Source organism: Colossoma macropomum, unplaced genomic scaffold (assembly GCF_904425465.1).
Source record: "Colossoma macropomum unplaced genomic scaffold, Colossoma_macropomum, whole genome shotgun sequence".
NCBI classification, from domain to species: Eukaryota; Metazoa; Chordata; class Actinopteri; order Characiformes; family Serrasalmidae; genus Colossoma; species Colossoma macropomum.
In genome coordinates this window covers 115,398-134,178 of record NW_023495463.1, presented here as the reverse complement: position 1 = coordinate 134,178, position 18,781 = coordinate 115,398, and the positions used below count along the sequence as shown (strand labels likewise).

At 40.0% G+C, this 18,781-nt stretch overlaps 1 protein-coding gene across 1 annotated transcript in view; it reads right to left on the bottom strand.

The window, feature by feature from the left end:
* The window catches only part of npr1a (natriuretic peptide receptor 1a), a 142,651-nt gene that overhangs the window by 65,714 nt on the left and 58,156 nt on the right, over positions 1-18,781 (bottom strand). Inside the window, exon 5 of the mRNA XM_036562643.1 lies at positions 6,713-6,848. Coding sequence (XP_036418536.1) covers positions 6,713-6,848 — 136 coding nt within the window. The remainder of the gene's footprint in view (positions 1-6,712; positions 6,849-18,781) is intronic.

Sequence of the window (18,781 nt, the reverse complement as noted above, 5' to 3'; positions counted from 1 at the left end):
ACTTTTGAAAAGAGTAACAGCTGATGTTAATGATGTAAAAGCACATTTTTATTTCTCTAATAAAGATGGAATTAATCAGAATACAGCACTGATATTTCTGTTATGTGTAACAATAATATAATTAAATGGTCTATAATGTAAATTTGCAACAAATCCCTTCTTTTGCATATTCTTTTGCTGGAGAACCAGCTGTCATTAGTCATTAGATTAACTGTTAACCGAGAACCGAGTCTGGGGTCTCCACTGTAATATACCGCACTTCGTAATGCGACCCATGTTTTCAATTGGAGACAGGCCAGGCAGGCTAGTCTAGCACCTACACTCTCTTAATACACTTAAAAATAAATACGTTTTTTATTCATCAAGGTACAAACAATGACGAGAATGAGTGTGTGGAGTCAGTACAACTTAGAAAATATGAATTCAGTGGATTATGGTACAGTTATGTTCCCTGACTAAAAGTACTGAGATGTACCCTTGACCATAGGGGTTCTGCCCCAGTGAGAGTTTAGTACCTTTATTTCTGACTGTACAAAGCCACACTGTTGTATCAGGTGCAGAATGTGGCTGGGCACTGTCGTGCTGAAACAAGCAGGAATGTGCCTGAAAAAGATGTTGTTGCTCCACAGCATTAATGATGCCATTAAGGCCAAAGGTTCCCACTAATACACCCCCAAACCATAACAGACACTGGATTTTGAACTTTACACCGGTAACAATCTGGATAGTCCCGTTGCTCTCTGGCCTGGAGAACATAACGTTCATTATTTCCATAAACAATCTGAAAGGTAGACTCGTCAGACTGTGGCACACATTTTCACTTTGCGTCAGCTCATCTCAGATGAGCTTTAGCCCAGAGAAGTCAGCATCTATCTGGATGTTACTGATATTTGGCTTCTGTTTTGCAAGTCTTACAATGCATCTGTAGATGCAGTGACAAACTATGTTTACAGACAAGGGTTTTACAGTATTTCTAAGCTCATGTGGTTACATTCATTACAGAAGTATGTTGGTTTTTGTGCAGTGCCTTCTGAGAGACTGAAGGTCAAGGGCACTCGGCACTGGTTATCGGCCTTGCTTTTTATGCACAGAGCTTCATCTGGATTCTCTGAATCTTTTAATAATGTAATGGGCTGTAGATGATGATGGTTTTGTGCATTGAGAAACACTGTTCTTAAACTGTTGGACTAGGCGGCTGAGCCTTTCATGAATGCTCCTTATATACTCAATCATGACAGCATCACCTGTTACCTGTTCACCTGTTTACCTGTGGAAAGTCCCAAAACAAGTGTTCAGACTTCACAGTCTTAAATTGCTCCTGTCTCAACATTTTTGGGAAGTGCTTCAGGCATAAAATTTGGAATTAGTGTATATTCACAAAAATCAATAAAGTTGATAAGGTAAAATATTAAATATCTCTTTTTTCTGTTGTTGTCAATAAATATCTATAAAAGCCAGTTTACAAATGACTGTTTTCTGTTTTTATTTGCACTTTAGCTGCTGTCCCAACTTTTTTGGGATTGGGTTTGTACTAATTTTATGTAGTTTAACCTCAATCTTAACATCTAGAACCAAAAAGCGTGAGAAATGTTTTTTAATTAAATTTTTAAATCATTTTTCCTCTAGTTTTCCTACAAAATGAGGCTATTTTGTCCTGAAAACATATGAAAACAAACACACATACACAGTCCTAGCTATAGTAGCAGCTCATGCTGGTAAGACTTGGTTGTAAGCCTTGCTGGGATTCTCTTTAAGTGGCTTTCTGGAGAGTTAGCGAGGGATAGTGAAGCTCACAAACAAAGAAGACAGGACGGAGAGTGGTGTAGAGAGCAGAAAAGAAGACAAACAAACTCCAAACAGCAGATATTTCTGCCCCTTTCACTGTCTCTATTTGTCTGTTGGATAAAAGCGTTCGCATCTTGAGATCCCATTTTGGCTGCACTAGTTGAATTACACAGCTATGTTCCACAAGGACACCTGTGGGATGCCATTCAATCCAGTGGCATGTCTCCACACAGACTCAGTTAGAGCAGGAGACAGGAAAAATCTGAAGACAATATACTTCAGAACGGCCATGGAGAGTAAGCACATCTCAGCAAGCTTCAGAAAATAATCAGTCTTCACCCGGAGCAAACCCTCAGAACGTCCCCTACAGCAAGTCCATTTAAAAATCAATGTGGAACAGTAACAGCTGAGGAACCGTCCGCAGAACTGGAACATCTGTGTCTCTCACATTTAGACTGAATAAATGTGGCTGTATACACATTTCTCAGTTCATTCACACTGATTGCAAAGTAAGCGCAGCAAAACACATCAGTTTAGCCTGAAAATGTACGCAAACTCTCACATGCTATTGTTTGCTACACACAATATGTTCACTCAGTGGATGAAAGTCCTGCACGTTTCTTTGAGGTACTGCAATATTTAGTTTCCACACAGAAAAAGAAAAGCATAGAACTGAAGCTTTGAGGATACAAATTTTATAAACAGTGCAAATTTCAATTGCAAGAGCTGCAGTTTGTATTATACGCAACATTATTCATAGTTGTCTTAACAAGTCTTGAGTTAAGAAATTTAACCTTAATATAAAGAAAATAATCACATTTAATTTGAATCGGAATAACGGTTAGAAAAAAAAGGCATGTTTAGATATTTTTCCCCAGTTGTTGAGTCCTGCCCCCCCCATTAATACTGGGGGTCAAACAGTGAGGCCTTTAGGGTAAATTTATGTCAGCTGCACCTTCGGCCAGAAGTACTAGAAATGGATGACTATGTTTTTCATGGTATGTTGCATCTGTGAAATGGTACCTTTATAGAAAAAGGAGGGAATGTTCACTCAGCATCTGCTAATGGTACTGAAAAACAGTTAAAATATCTATTTGTGCATTTGCCAAAAAATGTCCACACAATGTAAAGGGGAGCTGCCAGTTTTCAAATGCACTCTTACAACTAGAAAAGTGGCCAAAAAGGTTCTTTGCACTAAAGCCATACAACACGTGTCAGGCTCCAGTCCTGACGGGCCAAAACAATGCAGACTTCAGCACACTGCCTCATTATCTAATTAGCAAGGCCTTCATGAGCTGAACTCAGACCGTTAGATAAGGGTAAACACTAACCTCCACAGCACTTTGGCCTGGAAGGTCCCCAGTTTGACATGCCTGCCATACAAGAACCACTTTTGGTTAGCTAAAGAACATTAAACTGATGCTTCTTTAAGAAACCATTTTATCTTTCATGTGGAACATTTTTTGTTTATTAATTTTTGGCTTCACTTTTATTGAAGCATTTCCATATTACGGTCATTCTAATCTATGGATAGTTCTAAAATGTATACAGTAAAAATGATTGCACTTATTTCAGTCTACACAAACAGAACATCAGCTAATGAACTACACACACGCACACTTTGAATGCACTGAAAGCAAAACCTGAGCCTAAACATGATCACACGCAGAACGCAGGAAAATATGGCAAAAACACATTTTACTGCTAAATTATATTACTGTTCTAATTCTGTTATTATCTTTCTGATTTCCAAGAATTGCAAAAGGTAGGCTACAGAGGGACTGACGTGAAGTGTCACAATTTCTATCGTTATGTGTTTAATGTCTTCTAAACACAGCTGTGACCTACATTTCTCACGTTACTCACTGTGTCTACCGCAGTGGCAGCAGCAGTCACAGATAATGGCCGCCTACAGAATTTCCTAATAAACTGCTTCATTCTGTTATTTTATGTTTGTATTCATTCGTATGTACAGGGAGGTCTGAACATCACCAGTTTACACATAATGTTGCATATTGTAATTGACTGTTCACTAACAGTTAATAGTTAATAGATAGTGGAAAACAGCAGAAGTTGATTTTAAATGTTTTGAGGTTTGAATTGATGTAAAACATTGATTTTGTTCATCTAAACTAAAGTTTTACTTTGTTTCATTGAAAGTATTTTTTTGAGTTTAATTAAACCACATAAATTGCTTGTTACCACATAAAATATTTTAAATTAAACTGACAAACCATTGTTTCCAGTGAATGAAAAAAAACATTACATCAGAGAAATATTAAAAACAGAACGTTATCTTTAAGTAAGAACAAATGAATTAATAGAAGCCAAAAAATCTAGTATTTAGTATTATCTAGCAATGAAAAAAGTCAAAGACACTGTAAATGCTTAGTTTACCTGGTGTGCATTATTTGGCCAGATGTTCTCATCCACATCACACCTAATGTCCTGTCTTGCTGACAAGAACAACCCAGCAAACATGGTTATGCCGTGACAACCTATTGTTTTGGTGCCCACAGTGTTAAAATGAAAGTTGTGACAATGTTTTCTGACAGCATTCTAGGAAGTTGTGACAACGTAGTGGCAACGTTGTCAGTACGTTCTCACAACCTCCTACAATCTTCATCCTCAAGTTCCCTTACGTTGTGCATGGAACTCGATAACATTTTGCTAACATGTAGTCATAACACCATAAAACAATGTTACTTAATAATAAGGGTTGTGGCAACGTTGTGACAATCGTGTCCAGACAATGTAAACAGCACCACCTTTTGATAACGTTGTAGCAATGATGTAGGAAAGTAGACAACATTGTGACAACATTGTGTGTTTGCTGGGAAATGAACACTTATTATGTTATGGGCCCATAATGGACTTTGCATTGTGAACAAAATAACTCCAGAAGTGACCCTTTTAATAGATGGTCAACAACTGGGGAGGACTTCAGCTCAGATGGGAATCAGTTTTAATTGATACATAAGACAAGCTAAGACAGAGGAGGAAAGAGGAGACATTTAGAGAAACTAATATAAATGTAATTTGTTTTTTTGCTGCAATAAGAAAACTGTAAGATTAGCGATGATGGACCACTGGGCTGCCTGTCAGTTCAGCCTCTATTCAGCAGCCTGATTCCAATAACTATGTTATGATGAACTGATATATAAACTGAAATACAAATGAATTTGTGGCATGCGCCCGCCCCCCGGGCCCCGACGATGACGGCCGCGAGAGCCGGCAGGAAGGCGGGGCCCGAACAATCAGCGGCGACGAACCTCGGCCAGGACGGCAGGGAGAGAGCCGCGAGTGGGGAGGGGGCGGAGCGCAAAGCCCGAGCTCCTCCGAGTAACCCGAGTGGCGCGAGTGATGGCGGGAGGAGGAGGAAGACGACGGCGCCGGCAACGAGAGGCACCAGGGCAAGGAGCGAGTCCCGAGCTCCGCCGCCTGGGCCCCGCCCCCTGTTACGCAGCGAAGCCGCTCCATTACACCTCACGTTCGACCCGGGCGGCTGAGCTGCCAGCTGGGGGCGGTGACGAGGAGGCGGAGCAGCGAGCTCTCGTTCCCTCTAGGCTCAGGTGCTCACGCTGCCCTTGATGAGAGCCAGCTGATGCTGATCTGGCTGGCAGCGTGAGCGCCTTTTAAAAGAGCTGAGAGGGAACAGAGAGAGGAGAGAGGGGGATGAGCAGCAGCAAGAGACAGAAGAGAAAAGCTTATTTAGGAGAAGGACTGAAAAGTCTGGCTGAAGCCACTGAAAAGTGACCAGCATGGTTTGGTTGTTTTGAGTTGTGTTGATTTGTTAATAAATATGGCTGCTGCAACCCTGAACCCTGCCTCCAGCGTCCTCCTTGAGCCAGGGGTAGCACATGCCGTGCTACAGAATTGTTTTGAAAGTATTTGCGCTCGCATTACATTATATTTTTATGAAATTAAAAAAATTCAGTAAATATTAGAAAAAAAAAACAAACTAATCAAACTGAAAAAAAAGTTCTTTACATGTTATGATAAGCTAACAAACCCTTTATGTATGGTGTCCCTGAGAGCCTAGAGGCTAAGGCTTTGGCTAACCTAGCTTAGTTAGTTACTGTAGCCCTAACTAACAGTGCTAACATTAGCAATGTATGCTAATAAAAATGCTCTTTTCAACGAGTATGTCTGAAAACACCTGGAAAATAATTGTGGCAACCAACTACAAACATTCAGTACGTGTTTATAATTTTCTTACATGTATTTAAATTAAATAATATTTGCAACAGTTATACACCTACACATTGGGCAGTCATGGGCTGGAGGTTAGGGAACCAGCCTTGTGACCAGAAGGTCGTCGGCTCAGGGGTTTGACTTCAGTACGTGACTGAAGTGCCCTTGAGCAAAGCACCTAACCCCCAACTGCTCCCTGGGTGCCGTGCATAGGGCTGCCCACTGCTCTGGGCAAGTGTGCTCACTGCCCCCTAGTGTGTATGTGGTGTTTCACTGCATGAATGGGTTAAGTGCGGAGGTAAAATTTCCCAGTTGTGGGACTAATAAACTTCTCTTAATCTTAATCTTAATACCAAGTGTGCCTAACCAGATTAACCCTCTGGGCTAGCGCAGGTCTCGAGCTGTTCCTCACTAATAAACCGTGGTTCACTGCGCTGATGGTGATTCACTGACAGAGAAAAAAAGGCAATGCAAGACATCTGATTGGCCACGTTTTTGCCTGATTAGCTTCACAACTTAGTATAAAGTTTACAGAAAAGTGTGCAAAAACTGATCACAAGGGCAATCACAAAAAATGATGTGTGTAATAGTGAGTTTTGACTCAGTTCCGAGTCTGGAGTCGATCAAATCAAAAATTAAAATCGATAGTGAGACTTGGCCCACCACCTAACTGAAGAATTACAGTTTTCTCATGATAGTGATGCTGTGCTTGTTTTCAGCCTTTGGGACTGACCGTTAAAAGTGCGGTTCCACATCTTCTTGGTGACCACATGACCCGGTGGCTGCAGTCCTGATTGGTTCATCGACTCGTTCAAGGCATAAGCGTATAAGAGCACTCCGTCATGAAAGCCTCCAGCAATCAGGTTCTTCTAAAGAAAGAAATGAAGAACATGTAAAACACAATTTGACAATGTAATGAGTCTTTTTCCCTGTAAATCTGTCTAGTTTGACTTCAGTAATATCCGTACTACAGAACAGTGAACATATTCGATTGATCTGCTTTTCTCACATCTTCTTCATTTAGACGACGCCACTCTCGCCTGATCTCCTCACTTCATCTTCTCCTCAGCTCACACTCATCTCTCCTCCCTCTGGGTTCTTTCTCTTTCATCATTGCTAAAGCATTCACAGCGCTCCCCCGTGTCAACACGTTTGTTTCCATTCTTAAGTAAGCAGTGTTGATGAATGAGGAAAAAATGAAAACTGACAGGAGGCCTGAAACAAAAACATGAAACACAGGCCCTTTTCAGGATTCCAAATGTCTTGAGAATCCCAAGTTATGCAACAACCTCCTTAATCTTAGTACAACTCTGTATGACTTCCTGCTGTCACTGCATACCGAACAACTTTCTTTTTTTCTTGTTTCTTTCTTAACAGTATATCTTGGACACGAGGTAAACACAGGCAAAACTCTATGCACAAGACTTGTGAGCTATTAAACTACTAAAGGAACAGTTCAGTGAAGAATCACCTCTACACAATTTTCCCCTTATCCCAAATGTATCCATCAACCAAGTCAAGCTTGGAGTCTGAAGTCTGCTTCTTTAATGTAGCTAACAGGTAACTACGGAGCCCTGCTGGTGACATCTTGTATAAATAGAACTAATGTGTTGCCACGCCGTATTAATGCGTGGGAACGAGATCCTAATGAGTGGTCACAACTAAGCAAGATGTGGGAACGAGATCATGCCTTATTAAGCTGTGGTCAAGGATTAATCATCTCATTCCCAGACCTTGCTAAGAAGGGGCCACGCATTAGAATCTCAATCTCATGCCTTACTAAGTCATGGCGACAACTTAATTATCTTGTATCCACACCTTACTAAGTCGTGGCCACACATTATTTTTATTTATATGGAATACCACCAGCAGAGCTCCATAGGTAACAGTTTGTGTGGGAATGCTTTGCAGTTTTGTGTCATTATTTGCATCATGTTTGATGCTTGTATGAAAAAAATCAGGATTTAAGGTGGGGGCTATGGAATCAAACAGGCGGCATGGTGGGTAGCGCTGTCGTCTCACAGCAAGAAGGGCCTGGGTTTGGTTCCCCGGCTGGGCGACCAGGGTCCTTTCTGTGTGGAGTTTGCATGTTATCCCTGTGTCTGCGTGGGTTTCCTCCGGGTACTCCGGTTTCCTCCCACAGTCCAAAGACAAGCAGTCAGGCTAATTGGACATGCTGAATTGCCCCTAGGTGTGAGTGTGAATGTATATGTCTGTCTGCCCTGCAATGGACTGGTGACCTGTCCAGGGTGTATCCTGCCTTCTACCCAATGACTGCTGGGATAGGCTCCAGCTCCCCAGCGACTAAGAAGGATAAGCGGTTTAGAAGATGTGTGTGTGGATTCAAAAATCTAAGTTTTTGCCATGACAAGCTAACACACCCCTTTATGTATGGCAGGCATGTCAAACTGCTGACCGTCCAGGCCAAGTGCTGTGGAGATTAGCATTTACCCTCATCTACTGCTCTGAATTCAGCTCATGAAGGCCTTGCTAATTAGCTGATGATCTGAATCAGGTGTGTTTAATGAGGCAGTGTGCTGAAGTCTGCAGTGTTTTGACCCGCAAGGACCGGAGACACATGTGATGTGTAGTGTCGCTGAGAGCCTTGAGGCTAAGGCTATAGGTAACTTAGCCTAGTTAGTTACTGTAGCCTTACCTGATGGTTGACAGTGCTAAGATTAGCAATGTAGGCTACTAGTGCTCTTTTCAACAAGTATGTTGAAATACCGCCTGGAAAATATTGTGGCAGACATTTAAAATGTGATGTCAAAAAACTAATAGATTAAACTGTTGAAGACTATTAATTAATGATAAAAAGCCCTTCTCCTGCCAGATCATGATGAGGTTAAAGGGGAACCGCACTGATTGTGTAGAATGCAGTGGTTGAGACGTAAACAAAGTCATTCAGAGTGGTTTGATGTGAAACGGTTCACTGCAGAGAAACTTACAGGCTCAGATTTCTTTACAGTGGCGCTGATAGGAACCAGGGGTTGTGATGTCTACAACACAAATATAGCCAGTTTATTTACTAACCAAAATGACCAGTAAATCTACACGTCTTTTTTACATGAATTATTATATGTAATGTTGATGAGGGGAAAATAGTGGTAAATCTGAAAAAAAAAAAGTTTCTTACAACACACTGCATGTACCTCCCTCTCTGCCATGAATGAATTTCCAAATGTTTTAGGCCAAAAGCATTTCATAAAACTAATCTAAAACAATGTCTAAGGCATCAGGCAGTGTTTTCATAACCATTTGGTGTAATACATTTCTATGAGAGAGCTTTCACACTCTTCAGATGTCTGGTTCCTATCATCACCACTGTGAAAAATTCTGACTGAAGTTTCTCTCGAATGAAGCATTTCACACCAGACAACTCTGAATGTTAATTGCTATTTATGCAGAAATGTTGGAATTCCCCTCTAAGGTTCAGCTTGTTGTAAAAAGACTGTTGACCAGTGGACCTGAGAAACAGATCAGTGATGTCCACATCCGTCCCTCATTGCTAATACTGACGCTTATGTACCAAGGGATAAACCAACTTATGTACCATAGATATCACCAAGAAACAGAAGTCATTCATCTAATATGTACAATGTGTCTGAGGTTCGTGCTTTACGGAGATGTTTCATGGTGAAGAGGGGACTTTATGAGGGGTCTAGCTGGAGACGACCAAGTCTGAGTTTAGCAACAGCGTCTGATTTGTATCAGATCTTTTTCTCCGCCGTTGAACTCAGAGTGGAAGTGCAACCTGCAAGAGACTCTCCTGACAGAATCAGCATGGAAATGTAGAGGAGAGGAAAGATGCCTCCAAAAAGAGCAACTAGATGGAGAGGAAAAAGAAATCGGGGGGAGATGCAAAAGTGAGGTTGCTATGGCAACTATAGACAGGGCTCTGACAGCTGCTGTGTGGACTCATCCACGCTGAACATGTGTGTGTGACAGAGGAGAGAGGGAGAGAAGGAGAGATGAAATGCAAATGAAGGACAAAAAAACGGGAGATTAATGGAGAGAGGTGGAGATGGGCAGGAGGCGACATCTGAAATGTTCAGATAAAAAATAAATCTTTAATTGAGCAGCAGCTTTCATACAAAAAATGCAGATATTACAAGATCCTACAAGCCGTTAGAGAGTAAACATGCGAGATGACAGTGAGTCCCAGATAAGAAGACCAAATCCCTGAAATGAGAAGAACCAGATTATGAGGAAACAACAGTGATGAGCTCCAGGACGGTACAGACAGATGGGGAGAAATGAACACAAGATAACAGTTTGGGCGTTTTTCCACCACAAAAAGTACTGGAAAATTTGGCACCAGAAAACTGGAACTGTGTTGTTTCCACTGGCCATTAGTCCAGCACCGAAGGTTCCAGTCTTATGGTTTTTGGTATCTGTTCAAGATTGGTACCGACAGGACCGAATGGTCACCTCTGTCTTTGCTAACGGTTGCTAAAGTCAATGAAAATTTTGCGAATTCTTTACTCTTTTAGGTGAAAATAGTCACCTAATGCTATTCCATCACCAGCAGACGCCCCAGAATGTAAACTAGAACGATATGTTGATCTAACAGTTGCCTTTTATTTCTTTGCAAAGAGTTTGCTGAGGTAACCTACTTAGGAAGCTAATGCTATCCCAATAAGCATTTATTAAAGCCTCCGTATTGTTTTTAGCTCATATTTTCACACTCAACAGAGAAAAATATGAACTTTGTTTGATTCTATTCATGATTCTGTGTTATTTTGTGAGAGTGTGAGTGTGGAGCGCACTGTTTCCTGTCAGCACAACTAGTGCTAAGCTAAGATAAATGCTAAGCTAGGTAGCAAACACATCAGTTCACACTCTTAAGAGAAAAATTGAAGCTTTGCTTGACTCTACATGTGTCTGAGTAAATGTAAGCACTTTTGTGAGTGTCTTCAAACAGAGCAGTGCAGTATATTGTCTCAAATCAGCCAAAACGTTAAGCTAACTAGCAAGCAAGATGGCTAATTAGCCAAATTAGATGCTTTTGAGTGGCTGTTATGAGGTTCCAGCTGCCTCAAGCAGGTGGAAAATGAACCAGAACTCAAACTGTAAGTTCTGCTGGTTTTCGTTTAGGTTGGTTCTTATTTTTTAGTGTGCAGTGGAAAACAGAAAGAAGGGATGTAGGGGTTTAATGATACATCAGGTTCAATGCTATTTTTTATTTAAGTCAAGATTTGATGCATAAGCCCCGCCCCCTTCCCTGCTCACTTCACTCTGATAGGATAAATCCAAATGCCTAGTTATATCATAAAAATTGTTTTCTCTGAAAGACGGTCAATGAGAGACACTCCACAAACACCCACAGGCGTATCAGTGATATAGTTTTCATACTTTCATTTTTATTGTTTTTCAGTACGGTATTATTTCTCAACATCCTTATCAGGCATAACAATCAAGCCTGGTCCTATCTATCCTACCTCCTACCTGTCCATCCACTCGATTTTATATTTTATATTGTACACTGGGATTTGTATTTTTATTTTATGAATCACATTTTGTGTTTATTAATGTCATGTCTGTCTTTCTATGAGCAACACCTGCCAGAAAAACAAATTCCATGTATCTGAAAACAGCAGTAAACTGATTCTGATTCTGTCTGATGTCCTACACGGCCTTTCCTGTCACACAATCACATAGCAGCCTCCTCTGCACCAGACTCTGAGTGTCACCAGCCTAGTAACCACTATCACCATCTACAATCATAACTCACCTTCATACATACCCTGGACTCTCATGTTGAGATGTACTAATGATGTGTTAAGCTCTGTGCATGTCAAGCCTTGTTATCTCTGATTACTTGAAGGGAAATTTCTCAGATTTTCCCAAAATGCCTGCACAATTAAATGGTTAAGATGGTTCTAATTAGGCCCTCACTAAAATGTTTTAAATTACAATAGTCCTGTTTTGCACTTGAGGATAAAGGAACTGTGCCAAGAGCTCCATTTCTGTGGTTGAGTTTGTCTTCTGGTCACCAAGAAACAGAGGTTATGATGTCTATTACCAGGATTTATTATTACATTACTGTGAGGTCGATTTGAGCAGGACTACTATCACTGAAGCAGCTCCGGGTTTGATGATTTATAGAAGGTAATTCGCTCTGAAATCATTGTATTTATACTTTGCAGACTTAGAGTAAAAACTACACACCTGTCAGATTTGTACTGTATTAAAATCAAAGATCTCGCACTCAAATTACAGCACCTCCTCATGTAAAACTAATCCAACTCAAACAGGGCTTAAGACTGATTTATGTAAATGAGCTCTGTCCTGATTGGCCGCCCTTTGGGGGCTTAATTCAAAAAGCAGTCCAGGCTCAAACACACGTCAAAACTTCAACATGAACAAGTGGAGCTAAGCTGCTGTAGGCTGAATAGGTGGATACAGTATATGCAAATGTGCTTTTCTGTGACATCACAAAAAGAATGAATCGCAAATGAATGATTCAAATGAGCTGTTTTTGCCGCTTAGTTTCCATTTATGGACTTGGAGTGATTTGTTTCCTTCATTTCTTTTATTTCAAAAGCAAAAAAAGCAAGAAAAATGCGTTTTTTCATGATACGGGCTCTTTAAGAAAGTGTCCTGCGCTTGCATCCTGGATTCAGGCCTGGCGTCCGACACTTCCTGACACTTCATTATCTGTATTTCTTTTCTCAACTATCTCTCTTTCTCTCCTCTCACTTCTTCACCTCTAACGGCTACGAGTCACACACACCCACATCCTCCAGCCAGGATCTATACAGGGATCTATAGCGGAGTCCGGCAGATGTCCGAACCACAAATACACAAACCTGCTAGATGCAGGCATCTGCCCACAGCTGATTCCACCTTAGCAATAAACAGCAGCAGCGGCCTGCCTGAACAGACAGTTCTAATCACAATGCGTGTTCATCGAGTACGAGCTTAGTGGAAAAAGCACTCGGTTTACAAGCCTATAAGATTATGGGATCATTCTCTGTAATAAAATCTGGCACGATTTAATGAAATTTGGAGCGACAGATACTCAAAGTTAGCAGGACAAGTAAACGTGTGTCTGTGGTAATTGTGGAAGCGAGCGAGTTCAGTAATTGGAAAGTCAGTGCGTTCGAGGCAGAAGCGGCGAATGTTTCCAATTAACAGCTCTTGGTGGGGAGTATGGATGAGTGCGCTAGTCTAACAGGCTACTGCAGGAGCTGCTCCACTGGTCAGCCAAAATAGATTCCTCATTACCAATCCAAAAAACATTCACACCACGGACTGAGAACAGATTTAACTGCAGAGGATGAATATGAGCTGCTGCTTTTCGTTGCTCTTGTAGTGCAGATGAATGGCTGGAAGGCTTAACAAGTTCGGTGAGTTTGTTACTTCAGGCTTGTACAAAAAAATTACTTTATTTAAATGTGCACCACTCTAGTGATGCACCAATATGGGATTTGTGGGCTGACGCCAATATGCGATATTTTTCATGTACAGCCGGAAGCTAAATTTGTCAAATGACATGTTTTGTTGATTTTAATAAGTGAAAATAAGTGAACACATCCTCTACAGGTAACACACTTCTGTTAATTTTAATGCACTATTACAGTTTATTTGCTGAATTTGACATACTGAGGAAATAGAATGAGGCCTTTGCAAAAGTTAGGGCACATTCAATATTTTATGTTTCATTTTTTTCAATATTTTCTTCCAAAAAACATAAAAGAGTCTACATTCTGTTTTAAATGATTACATATTTATTTACTTATTTAAGCAGTTATTTTGTTATTTATTTAGTAAATTAGTTTTATTTTGCTACATAAAATACGTTTGATTGCATTCAAATATAATACTTTTATGAAAAGCATTCACAGTGCTTTAATAATCTGTATGCCACTACGTAAATGGTTTATAATTCAACCGGAGCACAAGTAACAATTGTATGGTTACTGTATATCATTAACATACTGTTAAATAATGATTAAGCTGCTATTTATAGGGGCTTGTTATTATGAAGTGTTACCAAAGAACATCTGCAAATCAAACAAAGAAACTGCTGGTGTTCTCAGAACAATGGACTGACCACCCCAGAGTCCAGACCTCAACATCACTGAATGTGTCTGGGATTATTTGGGAAGGGAGAAGCAGAAAATGTGAAACCAACTTCTTACACTGAACTTTGTAGGTGTGGAAAAACATCCCTGCGGATTTCTTAGAAAAACTGAAAGCGAGTCTCCTGAAAAGAATGGAAGCTGTAATGAAGGTAAAGAGTGGACACAATAAATACTGAAAAAGTCTGTTATTTTCTGTCAGACATGTTTTTCCTGACAATGTACGATGAACAATTTGAGTAAGGGTGGCCTCTGACTTTTGCACAGTACTGTACACTGCAGCTAATTTAGCCAAGGTCTTTTTTTTATTTATCAATATTGCTGTGTGAGACTAATACTGGTATAGATGATTTATCACACAGTACTTCCACATGAATATCAATATTTTACATCAACATCAATATTCTGTCTCAGTTTTCTTACACGTGGCATTAATTGTAAGGTGTAATGTAAATAATTCATCCACATGGAAACATTTAAATCAGGCAAATTCGGTGCTTCATTTCTTCAGCGCAGAGGAGACTGCATGCTCGAATGTTTGCTGTTGTTTTGTGTCAATGTTTATGTAAAAGCCTTCATGCAGTGTATTTTAAGGCATCTCAAGCTGTTCTGCAGAGGAATCGCACACTGCCAGCTGATGCTCACAGGAGGCTAATGAAAGCAGTGCCAGCGGATTCTCTGCTACTTCCTGAAGAGCAGCAGCGCAGCTCCGAAACAAAAAAGGCACTGTGTGTTTGCTGTGGAGGTGTGCTGGATGTAACAGACGGCCAGACCCAATATCTGACCTGGCATTTAATGTCACAGCTTTTAAAATGAACCAATGGTGGGGAACGTGGTGGAGAATGCTTTCCAAGCACAGGGAAAAGAATAAGAGAAATATTAAAGCAGCATAACACTGAACATTCATATCTGGTTTATGTTTATCATGAAGTTCAGTTAGTGTTTACTGGACTTCTATAACCCTGAAACATCACTTTATTGTGATTCAAAGAGGAATTGTACCCTTTTTCTATATGTGTGCATAATTAAACTGTTAAGTCATAAAACAAAGTCATTCAGAGTGGTTTGGTGACCAAGCCAGAATTGTAGAACAGGAACCAGACGTCTGAAGAGTTTAATGCCTCTAAAAGCTCCCTCACAGGAAGTTGTTACATTAAATGGTTATGAATATGCTGCCTAATGTCTGAGACATTGATGTATGATAGTTCTGAAATAAGATTTTGGTTTAAAATGCTTGTTTTTTTAATCTATTAATAAAGAGGAAAGGTACATGCAGGGCATTGTAATGAAAAATAGCCCCCAAAGAAATATCATCATCATTTTATCATCAACATTATATATAAAAACACACATGTAGGTTCACTGGTGGGTTTGGACAGTAAATAAAATGGCTGTATTTGTGTTGTAGACATTGTGACTCCTGGTTCCTATCACCACCACTGTATAGAAGCCTGTTAGTTTCTCTACAATGAACCATTCACATCAAACCACTCTGAATAACTTTGTTTACATCTGAACCGCTGAATTATTTTTTAATTATGAGGAATTAAATGGTGGAATTCCCCTTTACGCTACGTATAGAGTCATGTTTGAGGTAGAGGAGAGAATCCCACTGTTTGTACAAAAGCATAAAGCAAACACTCACTGGCCACTTTATCAGAAACAGCTCCCTTGCAGCTCCACCTTGCTGGTGTACAGTTAGAGATTGTAACTCATCTGTTGATACACAGTTTGTATCATCCTCAAGTCCTTCATCAATGGTCAGTTTCTGACCACAGAGCTGCTCTTGACTGGATATTTTGGGTGGTGGTCTGATACACACGAGTGTCACTGCTGTGCTGAGAATCCACTAAAATAATCTCTAAACAACAGCACTTCTATGGTCAGAAACTGACCAATGATGAACAGGTGCGATATATTGCAGGTAGGGTGGGCAATATGATCATAATTTATCGTTACTATAAAAATTATGTTACAATACCTTTTCTGAACATCGGATGGATATTGTACTTAAAGAAAACTGACCAATTCATAGAGTATAATTGATGCTGTTTAACTGGATTTGGTCAAGCGTGCGAAAGAATAAAAGTCATTATATGCATTGTTTTTGATAGGCTTTTTTAAATGTGGTACCCTGTGGCTTTTTTCTGTCCCAACTTATCCCAGAAAAAACTAAACACTGTGATATGTGTCATAAAAATGCCTTCAAGTACCACCATATGTTATTTTTACCATATCGCACGCTCATAATCGCAGGGCTGAGGTCTCTAACTGTACGTTCATGTAGTAGGGATGTGTGTTCTAACAAATTTTGATATTCAAGTAAAAGTTCATGCTGGGAAGAAAATAGCAACAACAGGGAAAAATAAACAGAAAAATTAGCATAAAGCTGTAGGCTTACTTTTTATGTAACAGCAGTGGAGTGGCTAAACTAATAAAAATGTTTTATTATTGAATAATAATATATGGAAAGGGAAGTTAGTAGGTTTTAGTAAAGGAAGCTGCCTCTTCAGAAGAGCTAACAGAGGTAATCGGTACAATGCTGGACACTGAAGTCTCACCATCTTCTACAGAAGGTGTTTTCTCCTCAGTGGACAATGCACCAACATAAGTTTGTCAAATAAATACGTTTTCACTGTTTCTGTACATTGTTAATGTACTCACGTTCAGGCACTCCTGTCTAGCAAACCATACTTACTCACAAAACTGTCATATTTACTGTTCTATTAAAACATAAAACCTTGAATTGTCAGCCTGCATATTTTCTTTGTCAACCCATAATGAAATGTATCAAATATCTGAATAGTGAACTCGGACCTGGAACAGTTAGCCTGTGCACGTCCCTATTATATAGTGGACTTTAGGGATATGCAGGGATGTGCATTCCATAAAGTGGTGAGTGAGTGGAAGCACAAGGCAGGAGTTTCCTTTAAAGTGGACCGTGAGTGCATATGAGGTGTAATGGGTAGAAGAGCAGGTGCTCACACTACATATAATAGTAAATAAAGTCTAAGAAGAAATCATAAAACTCTTAACCTACCACTATCGCACCATCTGTCACATCTTCTAGAGGGTGTTTTGTAAAGAGATCTTTTATACTGATAATTTTCTAGTTTAATAGCTTTCACTTCCCCATCCCAAACCACACAGTCTGCACTGATAATGGTTTGTTTACTGCCCACTGGGGACTTGAGTAATGTCAGATAAACTGTTCAACTGTCAGCATGGTAGTTAATAATATTATCTCATGGATTGGGGTATGTGGGGTGATACAGACAGCACTAATAGGACACCCATGGCTTAACTGTAAACATGGTCACGATTATAAGTGACACTTACATTAATAATTGTCCGTCCTGGGTGGGCCATACGATTAGGGCTGAAATAATAATCAAACCTTTTTTTTATATCAAATCTGTTGTCTTAAGTTTTAAGTGGGGAAATTTAATCTAATAATATGGAGCTCATAAACTGCCTGGAGATAGACCAATCAGAAACAACCAAACACCCATGTTCTGTGTACAACACAACCACAACTAATTGGCAGCCTGGCACACTATGCTCAGTATTCAAGCTTATTCAAGCCAGAAACAGTGGATATTCTGGTCGTTTTGGCCAAAATAACAGGCCTCAATATTATTAAGTGTCTTTCATTTACAGAAAATACTAACAATTTAAAACCACAGTTACAATACTGGTTAGAAAAATCACAATCAGATATTTTCCCCAAACCACTCAGGCCTATTATGATATGATGATACGACATGAAATCATATGTTATCAAAATAAATGACATCATGACAAGCTTTCATAGCATTCTGTGGACACTGTCCGTACTTAAAGAACTCTGACCAACTGCATGTTTCAGAAAAGAAATATAAACCAAGCTCCCACTCAGTGTGGGGACAATGCAAGTTCAATGCATAGAGCACTGATGCGTAGAGCATAATTAGGAGCATAATGGGTCCTGTTTGAGTGAATGTAGTGATGCACAGTATGGGAAGTGTTGAATCAGGGGATCAAATTATGATGAAGCCAGGGCAGTGAAGACTAATGATGAAGGAAAAGTACTCTTGTGATCTTGGACATCACCTGTTTACCATCAGGGACAATCTCCATTCACTTTATTAGAATGCTTTGCAGATCCTAGTCTAGAGCTGAACGACTGCAAATTGCAAGAGCTGCAATTTTATTTATGTCCCACATCATGGGTCACCAACATGCGGCTCTGGAGCTGCATGCAGCTCTTTTACTGCCCTGTTGTGGCTCCACAGCAGAATTAGATTAGCAGGTAAAAATAAAATAATCCTCCTTCGCAGTAAAATAAAGCTCTGCTGATCGTTCAACACAGTTTAACAATAAATGGTCTTAAACGCTGGAGTTAATGTAGAACTGCTAATTCACCCTTTAACCCTGAAGGTTGGTGTGCAGACTGCTGGTCACCATAGCAACGTAGATAAAAGTCTCGCCCAGCCATAGCAAACGAAACGGCACAGGGAAAGATTTAAGATGAACATCGATAATTTGGAGCCTTATTTGCATTTATAATTGCTCCAGCTGGTTTCCTGATACGTTTAATCTGCAACAAGAAACTGTCAAAAGTCGCAAAGCTGAAGTCAGCTTCTCATTCGAATTGTCCCGTTCCACCTTAAATGGTGCAGCAGTTACATTCTGGCACATCAGGCACCATTTAAGGTGGAATGGGAGACTTCGAC